At 42.5% G+C, this 23,074-nt stretch overlaps 2 protein-coding genes across 8 annotated transcripts in view; one reads left to right on the forward strand and one right to left on the reverse strand.

Moving 5' to 3' along the window:
* The window catches only part of NBEA (neurobeachin), a 545,308-nt gene that overhangs the window by 383,446 nt on the left and 138,788 nt on the right, over positions 1-23,074 (forward strand). For all 7 annotated transcript variants that reach the window (XM_084768707.1, XM_084768708.1, XM_084768709.1 and 4 more), the window contains one exon: positions 2,133-2,269. In XM_084768707.1, the coding sequence (XP_084624833.1) occupies positions 2,133-2,269 (137 nt within the window). The remainder of the gene's footprint in view (positions 1-2,132; positions 2,270-23,074) is intronic.
* MAB21L1 (mab-21 like 1) lies at positions 2,286-12,338 on the reverse strand. Its single transcript, XM_084768729.1, has one exon. It carries the CDS (start codon positions 5,728-5,730, stop codon positions 4,651-4,653), a length of 1,080 nt encoding a protein of 359 aa, XP_084624855.1. The 5' UTR covers positions 5,731-12,338; the 3' UTR covers positions 2,286-4,650.

Below are 23,074 nucleotides of genomic sequence, written 5' to 3' on the forward strand. Positions count from 1 at the left end.
CTGCAGTGGATTAACTGTTTGCTCTCTGTGGCAGCTCTGCTCCCTGGAGGCTACAACAACAAAACAACAACGAAACCCTGGACTCCTCCAACAATCTACAGAATTGGGAGTTGTAATTGGAGATTTGGGGGCTGGAGGGCGGGGAGGACAGACATACTTCTAAAGTTGAATATTTTCTGATGTGTCTTTCTTAAAGAATTTTTTATAAGCGCCCAGAAAAATCTCAATTGAATAGGGGTGGAAACTGGAGTAGAATCAAAAGAAGTGTTGTCCCCTTTTAGAAATGTGCACCTAGCTAAAACCTGGGCTCTCTGTATACAAAATTTGTGCTGTATTTCAGTTAATCAGAGTATAGTTTGGATAACTCATCTCGTAATCTTTTTTTTTTTCAACTTTCTCAATGTATTGTTTGGATATGTTAGATTACGTTTTAGGAGAAAAAACCGACTTGCTGTTTTAATCTTTTTGACCATTGTTCTCCAAATGTCAGTCTTAAAAACCTAAAGCGTGGTGGATCGTGTTTAGAGTGAACTTTGCTAGGGCTTTTCCCCAAGCCCAAATTATTTGAAGACATTTTGTTTCAGACGTGAATACAAGGAACGTTTCCAAAAGGGAACCAGGAAACCTGAGCCTCACAAAGCGCCTTGGCGGTGCAAGGGTTAAGGGAGCGGTTCGAACCCGCGGGCTGGCGCGGGAGATCCGAGGAGGGCCCTAGAGGCTGGAGGCGCCGGCTAGCGCGGACCCTCCAATAAACACAAAGGAGGGCCTGGGGAATAGAAACCCAAATCCACTTGTAATCGTACAAGAGATTCGGGCATAATTACTTGAGCAACCTAGATTAAGATTGATGAGCCTTTAAAGTGGCGCTCCAGACCCGACCGCCTCACCCCTTGGGAAAAAAAAAATCCCGTAAACCGTGGAGAGCCCAACTCGGCCCGAGCCCCGGGCCCCTGTAGCTCTTCTGCAGGGAGGTCGGACCCCTGAAGGCGACCCCCACATAGTGTGCTGTGTGTGAGCCAGACCCTAAAAAGCCCTACCGACTGGCCTAGGCCTCCAGGTCTCCCCTTAAAATGGTGGGGTTCTGCAGGACCGCTGGCTCCGCGAGCTTCCCCGGCTCAGGCGGGAGCCTGCGCAGGGAAGACTCCACTGTTCGTCCCCCGCTGTGTGCCGCAGAGGGTGTATTTAATGTTGATATTATATATATATATATATATCAACAAAGCCACATTATTTCTGAATTCCTTTCTGTGTGCTTAGACCAATATCTCGAAGAGGGATTTCAAGTAATTCCCCCTGGAATCAGTATTCTAATTGAGGAAATTCGAAGTGCGCACACTTTATAAAAATCTATTGAAGGCTAATTTCTCTAGGTCCAAAAGCTGTGAAATTGCACTTTCCACACCCTTTTCCAAGAATGGTTTTCTTTCAGCGTTTTTCTAACATTTTTATCTTTGGTGTGCTCTAATGAGAAAACGACGCACAAGATTTTCGTTATTTTATTCACAAGAACCACAGTGACTAAGTACTCCCGCCAGTGAGGGCATCCCACCTTAGAACGCCAAAATTAAAACAACTCTTGTGTAAAATGCTAGCCCGTGAGATGGAGATACATATATATGTGTGTGTGTGTGTGTGTGTGTGTGTGTGTGTGTGTGTGTGTGTATCTGCTTTCCCTTTTCACCTCTATCACCTGTCCTTGGGGTAGAAAAGCTGCCAAAAGGAATGACTTAGGAGATGGTTGGCCTCTGGGGCATTACACACTGCCTAGGATCTCCTGGAGAGCAAGAGTACTGGAGCACCAAAGCATCCATTCTGCTCTGCATTTGTCAGTCGAATTAATAGCAGCGCCTCACCGACCATGTAGATTTCCAGACAGAGGATGCAAGCTTGCGTGTTATGTATGAGTCTCTTACTCAACACCCTGACCTCTTAAGTTTTTTATAGAATTACTCGTCTCTTTTTAAGGTGCCGTATAAATACTAAACAGACTTTACCTAATATGAAAAGACTCGCATTAACATAGGCCCCATTTTCCCTAGTGCATTTTTCGAAATAAAACTATGCCATACCCTCTGGGAGGGAGTTTGGAAGCACCAGAAAGGCCCAGTCTGACCCATTGCCCTGTCTTGCAGGCCCTGTGGTTCTCAGCACCCCTGCCCAGCTCATTGCTCCTGTGGTGGTGGCCAAGGGCACTCTCTCCATCACCACAACAGAAATCTACTTCGAGGTAGATGAGGATGATGCTGCCTTCAAGAAGATCGACACAAAAGTGAGTGAGAGTGACTGCACAGCATTGGTGGCCTTGATGGCAGAATGTGGTTTTCAGTTTTGCTTGGTTTTAAATGACTGGAGAGGTACACACAGTCTCATCTTTCATACAGAAAAGAAAATGAATGAAAACACACGATTTCTTTCACAGTTGAAGACTATATTAATGAGCTTAAATCCCGTATTAACAGAGCATGCGCATCTGAGTAGTCTTCTTATGTGCCTTTGTGTACACTGGGCCAGATTTGGTGGTTAAGCCAGTAGCTCCCGGATCCCTGGGGCACAATGTCTCAGTTCCTGGGAAGACTAAGACAAGTCTTGTGAAATTTTGTGTTAACATCACTTAATGTCCAAAAGTATATAGTGCAATATGAATTATTATTTATTGAAAGGTTATAAGGAAACTGGGGTGGGAACTGTTTTCATATAATTTCATTTCCATTATTACACCCATTTTTCATCTCCTGAATTAAATGGATTTTACATCTGGGTTTAAAAGGAAGAGAAGCAGATTCTTTATAAGCTTTGATTTAAACGTACATACACAGAGCGTACACTAGCACTTACACGGCATTCCAAAAGGTATATATTTGGAGCATTGGAATGGCATACATGTTGACTAAATCTTATCTTGTGGATTTTAACCCCTGACCATCAGGGAAACCCTACAGCCCAGAACCCTTTTGAGATGCATTCCATTGTTTTATTATTTATGTAACTGTAAGTTGGTAAATTTCTTCTGACGTCTTGGTTGAGATAATGAACTGTAACACTGGCTATTCTATATCATTTTTCAGAGATCTTCCTTTAAATCATTTCGAAAGCAGTTCTAAAATAAGTAGTTGGACTTGAACTTTATTGTTTATATTTAAACTACACAGAGAAATGACACATTATAGAAATTTATTTGTAAATGGGCAAATGAAATTCTAAAGTCTATTGCAACCTGAATTAACTAATATGAAGCCTTCATTTTGGCCTCTCTGCACTTGTTGATCAGTGAGACAGGAGCAAAGCTGTGTAATGAGTGACTGTGCTGTTTAAACACGAGCTTGTCTTTATGTTTTGCCATTAGCTTTCCCTGTATAGTAAGGATGAATTGTGATTTTCTGGATAATTTATTCCAATAACCCTTACTGTGTTAAAATATGTTTGATAAAGTATATTAGTTAGAAGACATCTTCATTTACTTGCTTTAATTTCATATACATATATATGATTTAACTTAGTTTTCTCAGAATTTGCTTCTTTTAAAGTCAGTAATTTCAATTGACACAATAGGCTTTTCCTCTGTTCTATTGTCAAAAGGCTACAGAAATACTAACCAGAAGCAAGGTCTCAAAATAGGCTATAAATATGTCAGTTGTAGAAAAGAATCATAGAGTAAGTTAGAAACTGAGGAAATGGATATTTTTCTATAGCTGTTTAAAAAACGAGCCCTTTTAGTATCTTAGTCGTTTTATTGGCCTGTTTGTCAAAATGTTTTAAATTCTCATGTTATTTTTGGCAGAAAAACAATTTAAAGTGAGACACAGAAATTTGGTATTTGACTTCATTTATTGTCTTCTAATTAAATAAAAATCAGCAACAAAAATTAAAATCTAAATCACAAAAGTAGTTATCCAGTGTATTTCAAGTGCATTTTCAAATATATATAATTCAGATATTCAAGCGTTATTATATAAGCTGAATTCAAATTTTCTGAATATATTTAAATAACATTTCAAGTATACTTACGGAATGTTTGAACAAGCAATATATTTGAAACAAAATGTAAACGTGTATTTTTTTTTTTAAGTTCAGACACTTCACAGACAGGTAAAGTACCAGAAGTAAATCTACCTTTAAATGCATCTCTGTTCGTGGAAAATGTCTGGAAGTTTCCAGAATGGCAATTTCAGTTTTGTTCACCAAATCACAAAACACTGACATCCACACTTTCAAAGACAACGAGATCACAACTTTTGTTACAAATCAAAATATACATTACACTTTCCTTCAGGTGGCACATCCAGGTCCTGTTCGCTGGAAGGCAGATAGATGCACCTAAGTCTCAGGATTACTATAATCCTTTGCCGAAGTTGGCCATGGTCTTGCATTGCAGCTCTGCTGTTTCTGGGTGTTGTGCACTTTTCAGGGGAAGTGGGTGATGCCTGCATAAAGCTGCTTTAGGGTGTAGGTTTTCCCTTGTATTTCCCTACTTCTTTCCCTCCTATTTTTTAGGGGCGTGTGAGATGATGGTTGAATGTAGTTACTCCTTTTATAAAGGAAGAGATTGTTTGCACTGTCACGGAAAATAGTACTAAGGAATCAACCAGCAAGTTTTCATTTTGTTGGGACTTTGAGAAAAGTGATCTTGTTGGCTCTGCGTTAGATCATCCTCTAAAGTTTTTCCAAACTTTTCGGGTTGGTCAGGATCTCTCTTGCCAGCCGCCACGTTTGTTTAGCAGCGTTTTCCAAGGCGGAGTGGGGTTTGCCTTGAAACAGATCTAAGTTCGGTAAGAAGTAGTGGGGACACCGCCGGCACTGCAGGCAGGAGATGAGCTGCAGCAGGATTCCGTTCAGCCGGTCGCCCAGGCAAGATTCGTCCCAGTCCGACTCCCGGGGATGCTTCTCACACTCGTAGGACACCAGAGTCTTCATGTGATAGTTGTTGAGGGGCTGGCCTGGCAACTCCAGGTGGCGGTCACGCAGGGTTTTCAGGATAGAGAGGCATTTCTTCCTGCAGCCCCCCATTTGTAGTCTGTTCTCAGCCTCTGCAAATTGCAGCACCCAGGCGTCGCTCTCGGCCGAGCTCTGCTTGCCGGCCAGGGAGTGGCACTCCTTGGACAACAAATTGAACCCTTCGGCCTTGACCTCTGCCACCCGGTTGGGTCCTGGCCAAGGGATGTGGGGAAGCGGCCAGTGGGCAGCACTCCGAGGCCAGATCCCGGTGCATTTAAAGGCCGGGGTGATCTGCACTACATACCTATCACGGATTCTCAGTTTCACTTCGCTCGTGTCAGCCACCATCTTTACTACGTCCCTGTAGCTACACTTGTCCACCGCCTGAGCCACCAGCGTCTGAAACCTGGAACGGATTTTGCGTGCTGAGAGGTAGCCAGAGGCTGTGATGAATTCCACCCAGAGGGACATGCTCCTCTTGCGCCCATCGCTCAGCTTCAGCACCGCGCAGCCAGGCAGGGAGCCGTCATCCACGAAGTTAAACACCCCCATCTGGTTAAGATAGAGTACCACTTCGAACTCGGTGGGAGAGATGACCTCCAGGCCTTCGTAGCGGTTGTCCATCTCATTGAGAGAGCTGATGAAGCGCGGTTCCTGCACCTCCACCTCTTTCAGGACATCGGAGACCACTTTGCAGACTTCCCGGATGGTTTTGGCGATGGCAGCTTTCCTGGCCTGGCATTTCTCGTTGTAGTACTTATTCAGGTGGTAGACCAGCTTGGCCTGGGCCGCGATCATGTTGGGGCAGAGATCCGGATTGTACACCGGAGTCTCGCAATAAGCTGTGGGATCCAATGCGGCTGCTAGCGCTGGAGCCAACTTCGGTGGAGAAAGGGGGCCACACGCAAAAGGCACCGAGCCTCTCTCGTACTAGCTGCAGCAGGGGCCGCCCTGCCCTGCCGGCCTTTTCTCCGCTGGAGCCTAGCCGATCTTAAAGTGAAAGGCTGAGCTCTCCCCCTCTCTTCCTCAGCTAAAGAATCCGTATCTGAGAGAGACGCGTGGAAAGAGCACCTTCTCGGTAATAAAAACAAAAGTTGTGCTGAGACCTAGCAAAGCTCTTCCAGTAGTCAAAATAATCACCCCTTTCCGGATTTATTTACGTTTTCCTGTAATCATGGTGTGTGCAAGACTGTTAATCAGACGCAGAAAAAGTGTGCCGAGTGTGCGTCGGGGTGAGTGTGTGTCTGTCAGAAGAAGCTGCTGTTGGTTTGTGTAAGAGCCCAGATGCACTCGTGTGGAAATTATAAAGGCAGGGCCAGGCAGGCGGGCGGCCAATCGCCACTGGGCTCGTCACGACAGCCTCCTCCAGCTTCAGCCAGGCTAATTAATCCCCCCTCGTGGATAGAAGCACAGAAACCAAAGGTAGGGAGCTGCTGCCGGCAGAAACCCACCCAGGCCACCTAGACAGGTTGGAAAGAAAGAGGAAATCTCCCAGCTCTGGTATAACTTGAAGCATATTGACATTTGGGGAAGACTTGGCGAAGAGCAGCGGCTCTCTGTGCTGAAAAGGCGCTTGTCTCTTCACCTCTGATGAGCTGTCCGGTTGTACTAATGGTCATCTACCAATTAGTGAAGTCAAAGGGGCTTTCTAGAACAGAGTCACAAACTTGCACTTAGAGTAAGGTAATTAATGCCGTTAATCCTCGGGGTCTTTTTAATGCAAGTTAGAAGTTTGCTAAGCTGATGGTTTCAGATGGGGGAGTCCACCATGCCATTCTTTCTTAGAGTTGGGTGCTCCCAGTCAGAACACTTTTCTAAACCTTAGGCAGAACCTATTGTTGTTGTTGTTTTTTTTTAATGTAGGTTTTCTCCATTTGCATTTGCTGAGAGAACACTGAAAATTATTGCTCAGTGGGGTAGATATTTACCCAGTTAAAACAAGTCCAGCTGTCTGCTGTTCCTTTATCTTTAACTAGATTGGCCAGTGCTAAAATAACAAAAAGCAGGCAGGGCTATATGCTCTTGTTGGAAAGTGGACCACTTTCCAAACGTGTTTTCTGGAATTTAAAGAAAATGTCAGTGCCATCTCATAGTGAGCTGTGCTGTAGAGAAAGAGCTAGAAGACTCACAGAGGTGGGCTTAACACTGAGCACTAGAAGGTGTGGTCATTCCGCCTGGTTTGCTCACGCAGGCTTCAAGACAGATCTCCCATCTCAGGTATCCTCAGTGGTGACCAACAAGAGGTTTCTAATCTTACGGGATTTCGTAATTTAATTATGAGAAGATGGCCATCAGCTTCAAAAATAAATTTGTAACCATTCGTGTTTGTGTTTTAAAATTATTAAAGTTTCATCTTAGAAATTTTCAAAGAAATGAACCGTTAGATTTTGGAACCTTAAGGAAGTTGTATAGGGAGCTTCTCCTTCCAATAGCTCACCAGTTGAGTCCTTAGTGCACACGAACTTAAAGAAAGGGCACTTAAGGCTTTTCGTAGTAGTTTTCGGTTGCCTGCCTTTAGTACAAAGGTCCGTTCGTTTCAAATTAAGAGAATTTCCAGTGCAGGCCTATGGGAGCACTTGTGTACGCACTTTTAATGGGCTCCCGTTGAGGACTCTCACCTTTTAAGCATCACAGGGCCACCCCTAATTTAGTTTTTTGTTACCGAAGAATGATAGATTCCGAATTAGATTAAAACAGTACATCACATTTGGGGATTACAATGGCCGTCTTTTCCATTTCCCAAGACCTTTTCCCTTGGGAGAGGGGACTGGGGACCCGCAAAGTCTCTCCCCAGTTTGCAGGAGTCGTGGGTGAACGAGCTGCTACCTTTTGGCAGCTGAAGAGGCGCTGGAGGAGACAACCCAGAGAGCCAGACCAACGAGAACGAGCTGTGCGGCAGGGAGCGGCTGCTGGGGACAGGCGGGTTGCCCGGGTAGGGTGCGGCAGGCGACCTCTCCCCCGGACCCTTGCGCCTACTCCACCCAGCTCTCTTCCTTGGCCCATCTGCTCCCAGGCTAATTGTGAAGCTTTCTGGGCGTCTGAGTGTCCCCACTCTCATGCACTGCTGGAAAGCACGCCCGATGCCCTTGTACCGCTCTGCTCTCGCCGCCTCTCGCCCTCGAGTGGCCCCAGCCGAGCGTGCTCTGTACTCTGGCCTCAGTGCAACCCAGGAATACTTGGTCCTGACCTTCCTCGGACAGAGCGCGCGCCCGGGTGCCTCACCCCGGACTATGGGACTCTAGGTAGCTCCAACGCCGAAGTCCTGGTAGTTCCCTGCGTCCGACAGAAGGACTTGGGATCCCATGGCCGCCGACTGCAGCCAGGCGCAGGTGGCGCATCTTTCTGGGCTCGCTGTGCGGCTTAATTGGGTTAAGGCGAAGCTAAACACCGAAGCACTTTGTGCAAGCTAATTGATGCAACCGAGGCATTTCCCGAACGACTTTCACTTGAGCAAGAAGACCACGAAACTAGACTGTTGGCGGGCTAGTGAGGCCCTGGGTTTTGGGAGGCCAGGCCCGCAGGCGTCCTGAAGCACCCGCCACGCCCGGTCCTGCCAGTGATTTACATAAAGCCGGCTCCCGGCGGTTGTTGTCCCTGTGTGTTGACCCTGTGGCTTAGAATAGCCCTAGATTGTCTTTTTAGCTGCTACTACCCAGTTCGTCCGATACCCTGAGCCCGGGAAATGTACTGCTCCTGTAGCTGCATCCTTTCCGTAATCTCAACACCCTTGGTTGTTGAAGGAAGCCCAAACCGCATTCATAACTGCTTTCTTCCTTTCGTGCTTTCTTTAATTGAATTGCCCATGGAGAGGAATTAAAATTAACGATGTATTTTCGTGTAATTCACCTGATTTAAATCGAGGTTTGGGCGTTAGATATGTTTTTATACCGGTAAATTATATAACTATTCGATAGTAATTTTTACTTAAAAATTCATTCGACCTATTGGATTGTTTGGACTGATGATGTGACACACAAGTGATATAAACTCTGTTTTACTATATGAAAAGTCTGTCTAAGAGCTGGATTGATGCCAGTAGATTTTTTAAATAGAGACTTACGGAGTACCAGAAGAAAAGCTTGTGTGTGCTGCCTGTTTTAAGACATAAATGGTTAATTGTTTTCAGTGGTATGCATGTAGGCATCCTTGACATAAGCTAATAATAGTATGATAATTGAAGAAAAGTGACCTAATTGGAAGGAAAAGAAGTACCCAAGAATCTCATGATGTAACCGCTGAGATGCTTGCCCTAGAATGGCGTTTAGGGTTTTTGACTAAGGCAGCCTGGATTTAAAATATTCCAGTTAGGGAAAACAAATCCAGATAAGACGCATGCCAGTTATCATAACATCTAGCCCTGTTTGTGAACATAAAACAAATGTGGTGAACTTCAACACTTGGAACATCCCAAATATCAAGGACAAGACAATCATTTCTGAAGTGCAGCTTCCTGAGTAACGTCCCAGTGGGGGTCCACTTCCATGGCCTATGCAAAGCCATGCAAGCAGTCTCCTACAAGGATAAAGAAAAGCTGCATTATGTTCATAAGGGTAGGAGCTAAGGTTTCTGTATTGTTGTTAGCTATTTTTTTTAATGACTATTTAAACTTGAATTGCAAGTTTACTGACTTCAGCGGTGGCATCCTTCTGGAAGGTCATAAGGGATCTGAGCCCTCACAGTGCTCACAATACACACCATTCCCCCATGTTTTCATTATCTGCCAGGAGCTAGTTTATTCACAACTGTTCATGAATTTAAAGGTTTTTTTAATATGTGCTTATTACACTAGAGACTAAAAGAATATGAAGTTGATTTTATTAAATTATTTATCTCTACTGCTGGAGTGGCTTTGAAGGCTCATTGTGTGCATCTGATTTCTTCCCTTCCCTCTTTTCTAAAAATGTACCCAAGGCTACTTTAACTGTTTCTGCCAGACACAGTATATTCTCTTTTTACACTAGAGAAATTAAAGACCTATTTATGCAGGGTTTTCTTTTTGTGTCTTATTAAATAAAGTAAAATAGAGGGAGGTTTTCCGGTAATTTGATAGCATCTATTTATACCTTTCTGTTGTAACTTAGGGTATAAAAACACTTAAGCAAAATAGCTCGAAAGTTTCAGGGATGTCTTAAAGTCATTATTCCATGTTTGAATATCAGGTTCATTACAAAGTCAGGCAGAGGATTAAGATCAGTGTTTACATGACGTAGACCTGTCCTGTTCCTTCAGCCACAGCCCCCTGAGAGTGGACGCTAATTTTTTAATTGCGTTTCCTTATCTTGAACGACGGGATCCGTTCCTCAGGATTCGTTGTCATCCTAGTGCACAGTCACACGGCCATATTTGTAGTGACGAATACTTTCTTCTTCGATATTGCTTAGTTGTACCATTAATAAGTGTTGAAAAGAAAAGTAACTTAGAGATTAAAGATGGCCGTTGGAAGTAGAGCTTCTAAGAATCACCAACCCCTGCTTAACTGGTAGCCAGCCTTTGCTTTTTATACATAAAGGACTTAAAACCCCAGCTTGTATATGCAATTGTCTCAGTTTTCTCCCTTCATTTGAATGTACACATAGAAGTGCAGGGTAATATGGAGTTGCTTTTGTAAATTGGAGAAGAAAGAAATAGGAGGAAGAGGAAGAGGAAGAAGAAGGAAGAAGAGGAGGAGGAAGGAAGGGTCAGGGAAACATCGTCAGTAAAATGAACCCTTGGAATGTCCTCATCCTCAGTATCTTTCTGACAAAGTAAAATTGTTTTTGTTAAATGTCAGCCTGTATTCTTCATTCAGTTATTACAGAAATAAGCAGACAGGATAAGTGAGCTCATCACTTCATCTTTTTCTGTATGAATAAATGAAAACAAGGACACACACCCCCCCCCCAACTAATAAACATGAATGTAGAGGCTTTTGTGTCTGTGACTGCAGCCTCGATGCTCCAAGTAGGCTGCATTTTTATTGTTGCTAGAAAACACAGTGGACCGAGGTGTGATTCGCTTGTTAATCTAGGCCTGCACTGCTGTTATTATCCATACTGTGCATGATTAAGCCACTGAAAACATTCAGCATGACCTTGAGACTAGAATACCGTCTCTAACTAATCAACTTCCAGTGAGTGCTTATTTAAAATAATCTCTCCCTTTTCTTATTTAGTATGTGGAGCTCAGTTTTTTAATAAACAAATAATTCCTGTATATTGGGCTTTATTGTAAATTTCAGTGGTCATTAACTAAAGTGCTAATTTAAAATAACTATTTCACATAAACTGATAACATCTTACCACATTTATGCAGTGACAAATATTTTATAGAAAAAGATGTTAGTATAAAAATAGGAATTGTCTTTTATGTATAGGTATGGATTGTAAATGTTTGCTAACAGGCCCCTATATAATGTTTTGCTTTCCCTTCCAGCTACACTTGATACACTAAGTATTTTGGTTTACCAGTATGCACTATTTCCTGAAAGCACAATTTTTCATAGAGTGCTATGTTAAAAATATCAAGTAGGAAGTAGAATTGATAAATAGAATTTTAAATCTGCATAACCTTTTAAAAATATGAATAAAAATTAAAATTAAGAGCATAATTTAAAAGTGTTTTTCAAATAAAAATTGAGAATTCTGTGAAATAAAACCACTAGCTTTACTGTTATGTGAAATCTGCTTCATAAAGCTGGGTGTAGGTCTGGAGAGGTGACTCTGCTCTTCTGCAGGACCTGGGTCCAATTCCCAGCACCCACATGGTGACTCAAAACCATCTGTATGTAACTCCAGCTCCAGAGCATGGCCCCCTCAGGTACCAAGCATGCACTTGATGCACATATATACATGCAGGCAAACCACCTACAAATAAAATAAAATAAAAACAATTTTAAAATGCATTTGAATGTATTGATCTATAACTTGTAAACAGTACTATTCCAGCCTGCGAAGTTTGCATGTGAATATACTATTCTGTGAACTCTCAGATGAATAGCTGTATTTGAGGCATATTTCTTATTTAATATCTTTATGGCAAGAAAAAGAAATCTCACGAAATGTCAGTATTTGTTTTTTACTTTGAAGTTGCTCTGATCCTTCTTTAACGTGATATAAGATGAGCCTATGGAATAATTATAGCTAATACTAAATAATGCATACACATTCTTGGAACATATGCTTCTAATCCAAGTTTCATATAAATGCGCATTGTCGTTTAAATTTAGATAATCGAGGATATAAAGTATCCGACTAGGGACATTTTCTTTGCTGCTGCTGCTCTCCCAGGTAGCTCAGATGCCACTTGGAAGGCCACACCTAGTCTTTACTCTCCTAAAATACAGGAATTATTTAAATGCTTTCTGTTTTGTATTTTTATTTGCAATTAAACGGGAAAGTTTAATGTTATTAAAATTTATAGGCCTATTAAGAAAGAAGTTATTGCTTTCTTAATAAACCGTTTTTAGGAAGCATTCTTTTTAATGTTTATATAATAGCCTGCACATGCACAAGTATGTGTGTGTGCCCACATGCGTACACACACACACACACACACACACACACACACACACACACACACAATTTCGGATAGTAAAAAAATGAATTGGTTTTTACATTAACCTGTCCAAAGGAAACATTCTATAATGATCCAGTTGTGTGTTTTATTTTTTTAAGTTATGTGACTGTGTGTGTGTGTGTGTGTGTGCACGCGCGCGCACGCGCATGTAAATGTATGCCACATGTGTGTGGGTGCCTGTGGAGTTTAGAAGAAGATACTGGATGCCTGGAGCTTGATTGCAGGCAATTGTGAGGTGCCTGGTGTGGGTGCTAGGAACAGAACTCAGGGTTTCTACGGGAACAGCAAGCCCTCATCCATAGAGCATTCTCTGCAGCTCCCACAGCCAGCCCACTTCTTGCCAGTTTTCAGAGATTGCTGGCAAATGGATTTAAAAACTGCTAACTAGAAATTGAACAATTTCTATCTAGTCACACATATTTCAATGGTACACACTTTTGTTGTAAGATCAAGAAGTTTAAAAGTCACTAGCTATTCTGTTCATAAAAATATGCATGTATTTCTCAGACATCCACCTATATTGATAACTACCCATGCACATAAAAATGTCTTTAATAATTTAAAAGCATTTTATACTTTTTGCAACAGACCAAGGTTAATTTTTTGTAACCTTCACCTGTATTTGATAAGCAAAATGCATAATTCATTGGGGAAGGGTGGGTGTGGGTTTGTTTCTGGGTTGGGGTTTCTGAGTAGGCAGCGCAGTTCTTCATTTGTTTTCCTCTCCACGCTGCATTAGCACGTTTTCCCTTGTGTGCATCTGCCAGCACACAATTTAGCCACGGGCATCTGTAGACCTTGTGGTGATCAGTATTGCAGGCAAAAGCCATATGTGTTTAAATAAAAAAATAATCTCTTTATTTCATTTGCTGTTTTAACTGGATGGATAACTTTTGTGCCTCAAGACAGAAGAAGAAAAAATACAGAAATAATTAATTGCCTCTATTCTTGAGGCAGTTTCATTTCCTCCTCCAATATGGAATGCTTGTCAGCTCTCCTGATAAATGACTGCATGTATTTGCATAGATTTTACATTAACACAAAAATTAGTTTTATTTGTGAAAAACTAGTTTACATAATAATATAAGGCCAGTGTTATTGATTACATTTTTAAGTACTGATGACTATAGAGAGACTATATGTAATATTTTAAGTTTTCAAAGGTTGGTCAACCTGTTCTTTAATTTAAACTTCCTCTTTAATTATTTATATTGTTTTGAATTAATTAGATATAAAAATGTAGTTATAAAATTTTCAGTTTTCACAACTACCTTTAAAACATATTAAACACAGCTATTTCAGATACATAGTAATCCTCATTTGGAGAAAAGATTATTACTTTAAATTTTGCCAAGGAGTGTTTTTAAAATATTCATTATGAACTTGTACATATACTTCAAACAGTTGGAGGACCATGCTGTGGAAATAGTCTAATTCCAATGTTCATGTTCTCCCAAGAGCACTTGCCGTATTGGGTGTATGTAGTTGAACTCTTCCCTGAGAAGTTATTTCTAATGTGTCTGAGAACCACCGTCGCCGCCTTTGTTCTGTTCCCTCAGATGTATTGAGTTGATCACCCCAACCCAGTCTTAACATAGAGTTAAAGACAACAACAACCACCACAATAAAAACATTTTAAAACACTGTTCTGGAGCTGTCTGGGTTCTGAAGAGACCCTCTCTAAGATGCAGGCAGGAAGCAAATGATATGGCATCCTGTTGTCTAGAGGCGGCTGCTAATTATGTGCCGTCGTTGTATTATCCATGTTCTGGAACATTCACGTATGTTCGGTGTTGTTAGTTACATCACAAAGCTTTTCATATAGTATACTTGACTATACTGAGTGGCAGCCAGAACCCAGAGTATCTCTGGCACTTCTTGATTCCAGGCCACCCTGGGTGCCAGCTGTCACAGCTCAGCTAATGATGACAAATGCCCCTCTCTATGCAGATTGCCGAGCTTTGCAGGCTGCCTTGAAAGGCAACCAGATTACCTTTCTTCAGACAGTAACTTAACCTTTTAAGCTCATGTCAAAAATCACATGATTGGCTGTGATAGTTTCAATATCTGTATCTTTAAAGCACCAAAATCAAAATAACATTCTATGATGCCGTGAAATTTGTCTTAGTGCACGATTGGCAGCTTTCACCCTAGATGCTGTGATGTCCTTAGTGAGACCTATGTGGGGATATATGGCATGAGAGGTGAGGTGAACTACAGTGGAGGTCAATACTTAATGAGTGTATGATCTCATTTAGTCTACAAAAGAAACGGTAGGCCTCAAAAATGAAGAGACCAAGATTCAGAAGGCAAAGTCTCTTACTCAGGGTCACATAGATAGTTTCAGAGCCAAGTTGGTCTGACAGTGGCGGGTTTCAGTTCTACAGTATGTGGACTACATTACAAAGACAAGTCTGTGTGGGCTCATGACTTAACTGTATTGTTTGTAGCAGCAGCTGATGTGGTAAGTATTCAGAAGAGAAACCTGGAGGCTTGCTTTAAGGATATATTACATTAAGGATAATGATCATTGACTTTAAAACTTCTTATTTTAGAGATCTTAATATTATATTATAAATTTTAATTTTATAATCTGTTGATCTATCACATGGGTAAATATTTATGAAGGGTACTTGTACACACACACACACACACACACACACACACACACACACACACACACTCCAATTCACCAAAAGAGCTATTTCCTTCTATGGCCAGTTGATATTCGTAGGTAGGGCTAGTGAGACGGCTCCACAGCTTAAGGTATTTGCTGCCAGGCCTGATGACAAGAGTGTTATCCCCAAATAGTAGAAGAAAACGTAATCTTCTAAGTTGCAATTTGTATTCCACATGTGCACTGTAAACAGAAATCCTGCCCCATACTCAGAGAATAAAGAAACAGAGGGGCATGGGGAGAGGGAGGGAGGGAGGGAGAGAGAGAAAGAGACAGAGACACAGAGACAGAGAGAGACACACAGAGAGACAGAGAAGGGGGGGGACATAAAAATAAAAAGTATGGCGGGCTATATCTTTATAAAATGAAAAGTTTAGACATAAATAATTATTTGGATAAGTATCTGTATGCCTCTATAAGGTTATTTGGTACATATTGTGTCACTCTGTGATATTAACAGTCTATACACTCATAGGGTATCAAGTCTCTTCTTGGTAACCTGCTGTTCTTCCTCTGAGTGCCACCAGGTCTCTCCCTCCAGGGGACATGGTCAAATGTGAGGCACCAGAGTACGTGAGAAAGTCCTATCCCACTCTCCACTCTACTGTGGAGAGTGTTCTGTCCATTGGCTAGATCTGGGTAGGGGTTTAAAGTTTACCCTCAGGAACAGTCAGAGGGGAGGGGAATAAGGGGAAAATGGGAGGGAGGGAAGAATGGGAGGATACAAGGGATGGGATAACCATTGAGATGTAACAAGAATAAATTAATAAATAAAAATAAAAATAAAAAACAGAAAAAAAATAGTCTATATAAACCAAAATAGTATATGGCTTTTTAAGACTCATCATTAAGATGATGAACACGATATGTCCAGCTGTGATGGGCAGGGCTGTCTATCATCCTGTCACCTAGGAGGCTGAAACAGGAAGAATTAAATTTGAATTCAGCCTGGCCTACATGGCAAATCCCAGGCCAGCCCAGGCCAGCCTGGCTGCATCATCAGGCCTTGTTCAAAACCAAAATCAAATCAGAACAAAGAAGGCTTTGAGAGCTCTGGGTGCTTTTTTTCCCCTATCAAATGTGAGGATTTTTTCAATGATAGATATCTGTCTGTTGTTGTAAAATTTTCACATTTTAATTATGATACAATTTTTAGTAATACTAATGTTTAATATATGTAACTGTTATAATTTTATTATACCATGCCATGCAATTAGTATGAGGAAGAATAAACTTTTTACCTCATGAGTCCAACATTTTCTATCAGGGCAGAAGAATAATCTAGAGATTTTTATAGCCCGTCCCTCAGCCATTTGTCTTCTCTGTAGTTTACTATTGCTCTCCAGTCCCTCTGCTGAGGAGAGCCTATCACTAACAGAAGGGGTTGTTAGAAAACTCTTCCTGATGTAGGACCAAAGTCCCTCCTTGAAACTCTTAACGTCTATGATTCCCCCTACAGTCTTACTCTTTGAACAGAAAAAGGCCCTTTAAAGTAAACATGATCAGTCAGCACATTACAATTTTTTACTCTCTAGGCTTTGATAGGAACTGCTCTTGATAATGACCTCTTCCTGGGCCAGCAATATGTGATACAGCACTCTCAAGATGCAGGACAATGGCAGCAGAGCCACAGAGCCCACTGAGCATCACAGTCTTGGGGACAGAGCCATCCTCTGCAGTTTACTTGTGCCACTAAGCTACGAGGCCTGGCAAGTTAGCTGTAGTAAATGTATTCTCTCCTGGTGATACTCTCAGTTCATGTTGGTGCATTGGGATGCAGTTCCACTGTCTGTCAGTAACACTGACATGTCAGGTATCAGACAGAATATACCTGTGCCCTCAGTCCTTGTATTAATACCATGACTCATGATAGTCACTGCCCTGCTCAGGACCAGCACTCCATCTTATGGCTTTTGGCAAACATGATGACTAAAGTGTATTACTTCCCCCAAATGAACTGGGGACTGTGAGTTCAAGGCCAGGCTGGTCTACAAAGCAAGTCCAAGATAGTCAAGGCTACGCAGAGAAACCCCATCTTGAAAAACCAAAAAACAAAAAACAAAAAACAAAAAAAAACTTACTTATATTTAGTTTTTAGTGAACATTACTTACTTTTAAATGCTAATCTTCCCTTAAGAGTACGTTTGTATTTTTGTTTGCTAACCTCTCTATCTAAAATGAAATTACTATTATTTCTTTTTATTTCTTTTTGAAACACTCTCTCTCTGTGTAGCCCTGGCTGTCCTGAAACTTCTTATATAGACTAGGCAGGCCTTGGACTCACAGAGATCCACCTGCCTCTGCTTCTCTATGCAGGGATTGTTGTGTGTGCCACCATACTTGACTCAAATGAAATTGGTGCTCTTTTCTGCCATTGCTTTGAGGTTTAGATAACAGAGCACAAAGACGGTCTGCCTGAGCTTTGGCTTTGTTGCTGTGTGTCTTGGACAGAGAATAAAGAACCTCCAACATCTACAAAAGCAGCCTTGAGAGTACTGAGCTGCCCCTTCTGTCTCATCTGGTGACTTGTGCAGGAGGAGGCATCTCAGTTGTTTTATGAACTCTCTCTGTGCTCCGAGGAGTTTATATGTTGCCCACTCTATTGTGCATCAGTCCCAGCAGACCCACACACATTCTGCTGAGCATATTTGGGGGATAATTAGAGCTAATGAAGCCTGGAACAGAGCTAATTCTCTATGTGATTTATTCCCATGCTCCTGTCTGAAGCCCAAGAATTCTCCAGATCATGATCTGGCCCACTCATTGTTTCCCTTACCTTTGTGTTGACACAGCTACTCTGTTTTTAAGTTTGTGTTTGTGTCTTTAGCAGACATTAAAAGTACATCAGATTCCTAAAAAACTGAGAAGTATATTCCTAAGTAGATTTTTATGTCACTTCATTATCCACATTGTTGGGAGTACGGCCAGCCCTCTGCCGCCTTTTGTTTGTGTTTTAACTTCAAGATGCTCATGGCACCGTGAGTAGATGAACAGGGTAGGAAGCCTGGAGGAGTGAGTCTCTTTCAAATGAGGTGCTGGGATGTTTACCCTGCAAGGGAAATGAGCGGAAATCATTGCAGTATTTCCATTTCTGATCCAACTTTCCTGAGGAAGTCTGGAGGTCTTCGGAACTGTTAGGATGGCCTTCATGTTCCAGTGGTTTCATTAGCAAGGCTTCACTGTGCTGGCATGGCTGAGAGTGACATTTCTCCACGTGCCCTCACCAAGCACCCAGTGCTTCAGTGGCCTGTGACACTTTAAACCCCATCAGCCAGCTCCCATCCCCTGTTATAACTGCGTCAGTGAGTGGCACTTGTGTTATGAAGGTTAAGATCTTGGTGGCTTGCTGAGGGCATAGTAGAATGGGGACAGACACAGTTACCGACAGAAGAAGAAGGCTCTAACTGTGTCAAAGCTGTGCATTACCAAGTAAGAAGCCCAGGCCTCTGTAGGTAGCTTTTGTCCTGCTTGGACTTCTCTTGCCAAAGAGCTAGGGAAGAAGTTAAGAGCTGGCACTTTTATGTACTGAGCCCAGTACTTGATATTCTCCATACTCTGAACTTGAGAAAACAAACAGCTTAAAGGCAAAGACGGTTTACTGCAGACATTAAAATACCTACTTCAGTAAAGCTCACCAAGCAGGCTAGTTAAAGAGTATCGATGGTCCTGAGATATTAGCATACTCCTTCTGATAAATGCCAGTCTTAACTCTACACCTACTTCTCCTCTACAGCTTCTTCTCCTCATATACCAACCCTTTGCTCAAAAGGCAGCCAAACACACAAACAACTCATTTTAAGGCCTTGAGAAGGAAAGTTATCTGTAAATTTTTGACTCATTTAAAAAGACAAAGACTGTGGTAGAAGAATTACCATTAATGACTTTCCCCTGTATTGTAGGTGTCCTACAAGCTGCCTGTAATTTTGTCCTCTCAAAAGCACTGTAGAGGGGACACTACTGCCTCCGTCCCTTTGGTGAGACCCTGGGACACAGGAGAGCCCAGGAACTCCTATACATTTAGAAAGCTAGGTATAAGGAAAGCTGTGATTTTTGTCCATGTCTGCTGGCTTCACAGCTCAGGCTCCACTTTGTTGGTCTATATGCCAAACCTCTCTAGGTTTGTTTTCTTGTATGCAAAATGAAGATAAGAATATCTACATTGTGAGATTATCATATAGATTAAATCAATACAATCAAATAACTAAACATTTTAAAAAGTGTCTTTCCCAAATCCACGAAGGACCTATTAGCTAGATTTCAGCATTTCTGACTGTGATCCCTGAGTTTATCTAAAATGGTTATTGGATGCATATTTGCTAAGTGTCTAATTTAGATAGTAGTATCTATCTTGTTTTTAGGTGAAGACTTTATTAATTCTGCTAGTTATTTTGACCATGTACTATAGTGCTTATAAAATGAGTGAATTTTTTCATTCTTTACCTCCAAAGAAACATAGCTAGCATTGATCACTCTCAAATTTGCATCTCCAGCCAAAAACCTTTCTCTGCACATCAAGCTTATTTTTCCTGCAATCGCTACATCATCTTCTCCCATATCTCAGACACATTTCAGACTAACATCCAAGCTCACCACCTACTACTCCACAAGTGGCAATTCCTTTGTTCCCACCAGCAAGCTGCCTTTGCTCTTGCTTTTATGCCACATATACACAGCACCAATAAACCCACCCAGACCAACATTATACACACTATTATCTCTAAAGTGTCCTTGGCATCCCCTCCTCACGTGTTTGTGTGTGTGTGTGTGTGTGTGTGTGTGTGTGTGTGTGTGTGTGTGTGTGTCATGAACATGAGTATGCATGCACACACACACTCAAGCACTACAGCAGGGTTTTGCTGTCTTCCTTTTCTTCACTGCCTTGTCTCCTTGAGACAGGGTCTCTCACTGAACCAGAGAGCATCTTTTCAATTATGTTGGCTGGCCTGTGCATGCTCAAGATCGTCCATCCCCATGCCTCACCCCGGTGCCAGCTGCCATCCCATCCTTACCGCCTGCCTGCTGTACCCTTTACTGCCGTTTCTCACCATAACAAGTAGAATCGAGGAGGGAAGGCATGGCATGAAGCAGCTGGAAGTTTACTTCTTCATCCACACTCACAGGGCAGTGAGAGCCAACTGGGAATGGTGTGAGTCCCCCAGTGATGTAGCTGCTCCAACAAGGCCACATCTCTTAACCCTTCCCAACAATTCCATGGATTGGGGACTTACAATCAAATACGTGAGCCTGTAGGGGTGTTCTCATTCAAACCATCACACGCTCTCTGCCTTCTTACCCTCTACTTTTCACTGAGAACAACTGCATTTCTTCTTCATCTGAATGGTCTTTAGGTCTTTAAGCTGCTGGTGGGGAGTGAATGTGTGAGACTACTGTGAATACAGCCATGCAAGTTTATGGTGTTTGTAGTGCTTTGTCAACCAGCTTGGGAGCATGGAAAAGCAGCCCTGAAGCTCCTTGTCTGGACTTGAGCAGGGAGCTTAAGCCATTCAGTTGGCAGACATTTATTGAGGTTGTCTGAAAGCTCCCCACTATTCCCTGTGAGACCATCCCTGCCTCACACAGTTCACAGGTCAGTAGGGCTGCAAACCACAGACCACACACTTGCCGTTCATCAGGCAAAGAACCCAGTGAGTGCAGAAGGAGGTACTGCAGAGCTGTGATGAGAGGACATCAGGACACAGCCCAAGAACCCTTTCTGAGCACAGCCTGAAGACTGGGTGTGTTGGTCCTGTCAGCAAGCATTTTAGAGCATAATTTTCTCTTTCCACCCTCCTGTTCTCAAGAACCAGGAGAAGCAACTCAGCTGCAGGCCATATAGCTCATGACTTCTACATAAAGACAAGCCTGCGAGAAAAACCCCACAAGCAGGAACAGTATTTGGTTGCACCTAAGTTGGTTTTCATCCTTGGATACAGAAACCTACCAGTTGCCATGCAAAAATACCCTCATGAGCAGCAAGCTTTCTAGAAAGAAGGTAGGGTCAGTTTTAACGGCTGATCAAAGGGTTATCTGGTGAAAAGATGAATCAGGCAGCTGACTCGAGGGCTTGGAAGATAGGCGGAAGAGTCACCGTCATCATGAGACCATGAGCAGCAAGTCTGCAGAAGGCACTCTGTGATGAGACCAGTGATTGTGAGGAGCACCAGCAGAGGAAGGTGGGCCAGGAGTGTTCAACGAGGAAGAAAACTAACACGATTGCTGTAAGGCCAAACACAGAGAATGTGGCGAAGAGCTGAGATCAGTGTTAGCCGACACAGTTCAGAGGACGTGAAGAGTCCCTTGCCTCTGCACGCCTGTGTTAGCCAGATTGTAGAGACAGACCAGAGCCAGCCAGGCTGAAGTGGAAGTCGGAGGTAGAAGGTGAATTATGGGATACACTTGCAATAAAGTTGCGTAGAATAGAAATGAGATTTTGTCAAATGTGGATGCAGGAGAAATTCTAAGAGCTGTTGAGCATGGCTGGGTTACAGAAAAAGAAGCTATGGATGTGAAAGCTGGCATGAAGGGCAATTCATGGAGCTGGCTTGTTTTCATCCTAACAGATGGAAATGTTATGATTTTCTTACCACTGCAAACAATTGACACATTGCTGTTTTCTGTGAGGTGGTCTGTAGGTGTTACCATAGCATTTTATGTATTCTTGTCCTATGTATTAATGAGGAAAGGATGAGATACTGGCTTTGGAAATTTAGCCAGAGGTTTCAAAGGGTAACAAAGGGTGTGGCAGTGTGGGAAATAATTAAGGCTATAGAAGAGTTACTACTAGCTGGCATTGAAGACTCCCTTTTCTCCTGTATACAAAAGCTGTGGGATCCAGGTGAGGGCCGTGGAAGGACCATCACCAACAGGAGGAGAAGGCTGTGACACTGATCCAAGAGGAAAAGAAAGAGAGTGACTGAGGAGTAGAGATTACCATGTGCAGGCTGAATGTGAAACAGCATCAGTTTACATAAAGTCAGAATTACTCACACCACAGCTACCACATGTGGAAGAAGGGAGGAACAAAATTCGGGATACCCAGGGATGAGGACTTGTGGAGAGTTTATGGCAGAAGGACGTGGGGGATGGGGGCGCTGTTCCTCTGTGAGTGGCAACTGCTGGGCTGCTGGTTCCAAACTGATGGGAATCAACTGTAGTCAAGTTGATAAGCTGGAAGAAAGTGGAACGATGACAAAAACTGCAAGTCTTCTTAATAGTCAGGTTATCAGATTTATAAGCTGCAGGCTGTCTAGTTTAACTTGAATTTCAGGCAATCACTTCACTGGTCAATCCAAATTTTAATAAGTATCCAGTTGAGCAGTTTCCATGACAGTCATGGATGGAGGTGAGATAGCAATGTGGTGAGTTCTGAGCAGCGGGCATGTAAGATGTCTGGAAGGCAGTAGGCAGAGGAGAAGCAGAGTGAGGTAAAAACACGGATGTGAAGGAACAGGGATGACTGCGATCCAAAGTCCAGAGCCTTCATATTAAAGTAATAGATTTTCTATTACTTTACTTGAACTCTGTAAGAATGGTAATAACAATTGGAATGGAAAAACAAAAGGAGCCCAAAAGAATAGAATGGGCTCTGCTTTATGACTGCCGAAGGAACGGGCTGAGTCAGCAGAGGCTGCGCTGTGTGTGTATGGGGGTGGTTATACACAGCACAGTGGCCTTCTGGGACAGTGGGAGCCAAAGAAACTGCACAGAACCCTTGTAATTCAGTACTCTGAATACCTTTAAAATATTTAATTAAATAGTTCTAGCTCAGTATCTCAGAGTAGTGCAATTAATTCAAATCCTTCTGCAGCCTGGATGACCCTCCTGCTGTGCACCCTGCCCCCACCATTCTAATGAAGGTGACATTACCTGTGAGAGCACCATCAGGGGTCAAACCTGGCTTGAATCCAGTGT

This window comes from Acomys minous (genome assembly GCF_964271855.1).
Source record: "Acomys minous genome assembly, chromosome: 19".
Classification (NCBI taxonomy): Eukaryota; Metazoa; Chordata; class Mammalia; order Rodentia; family Muridae; genus Acomys; species Acomys minous.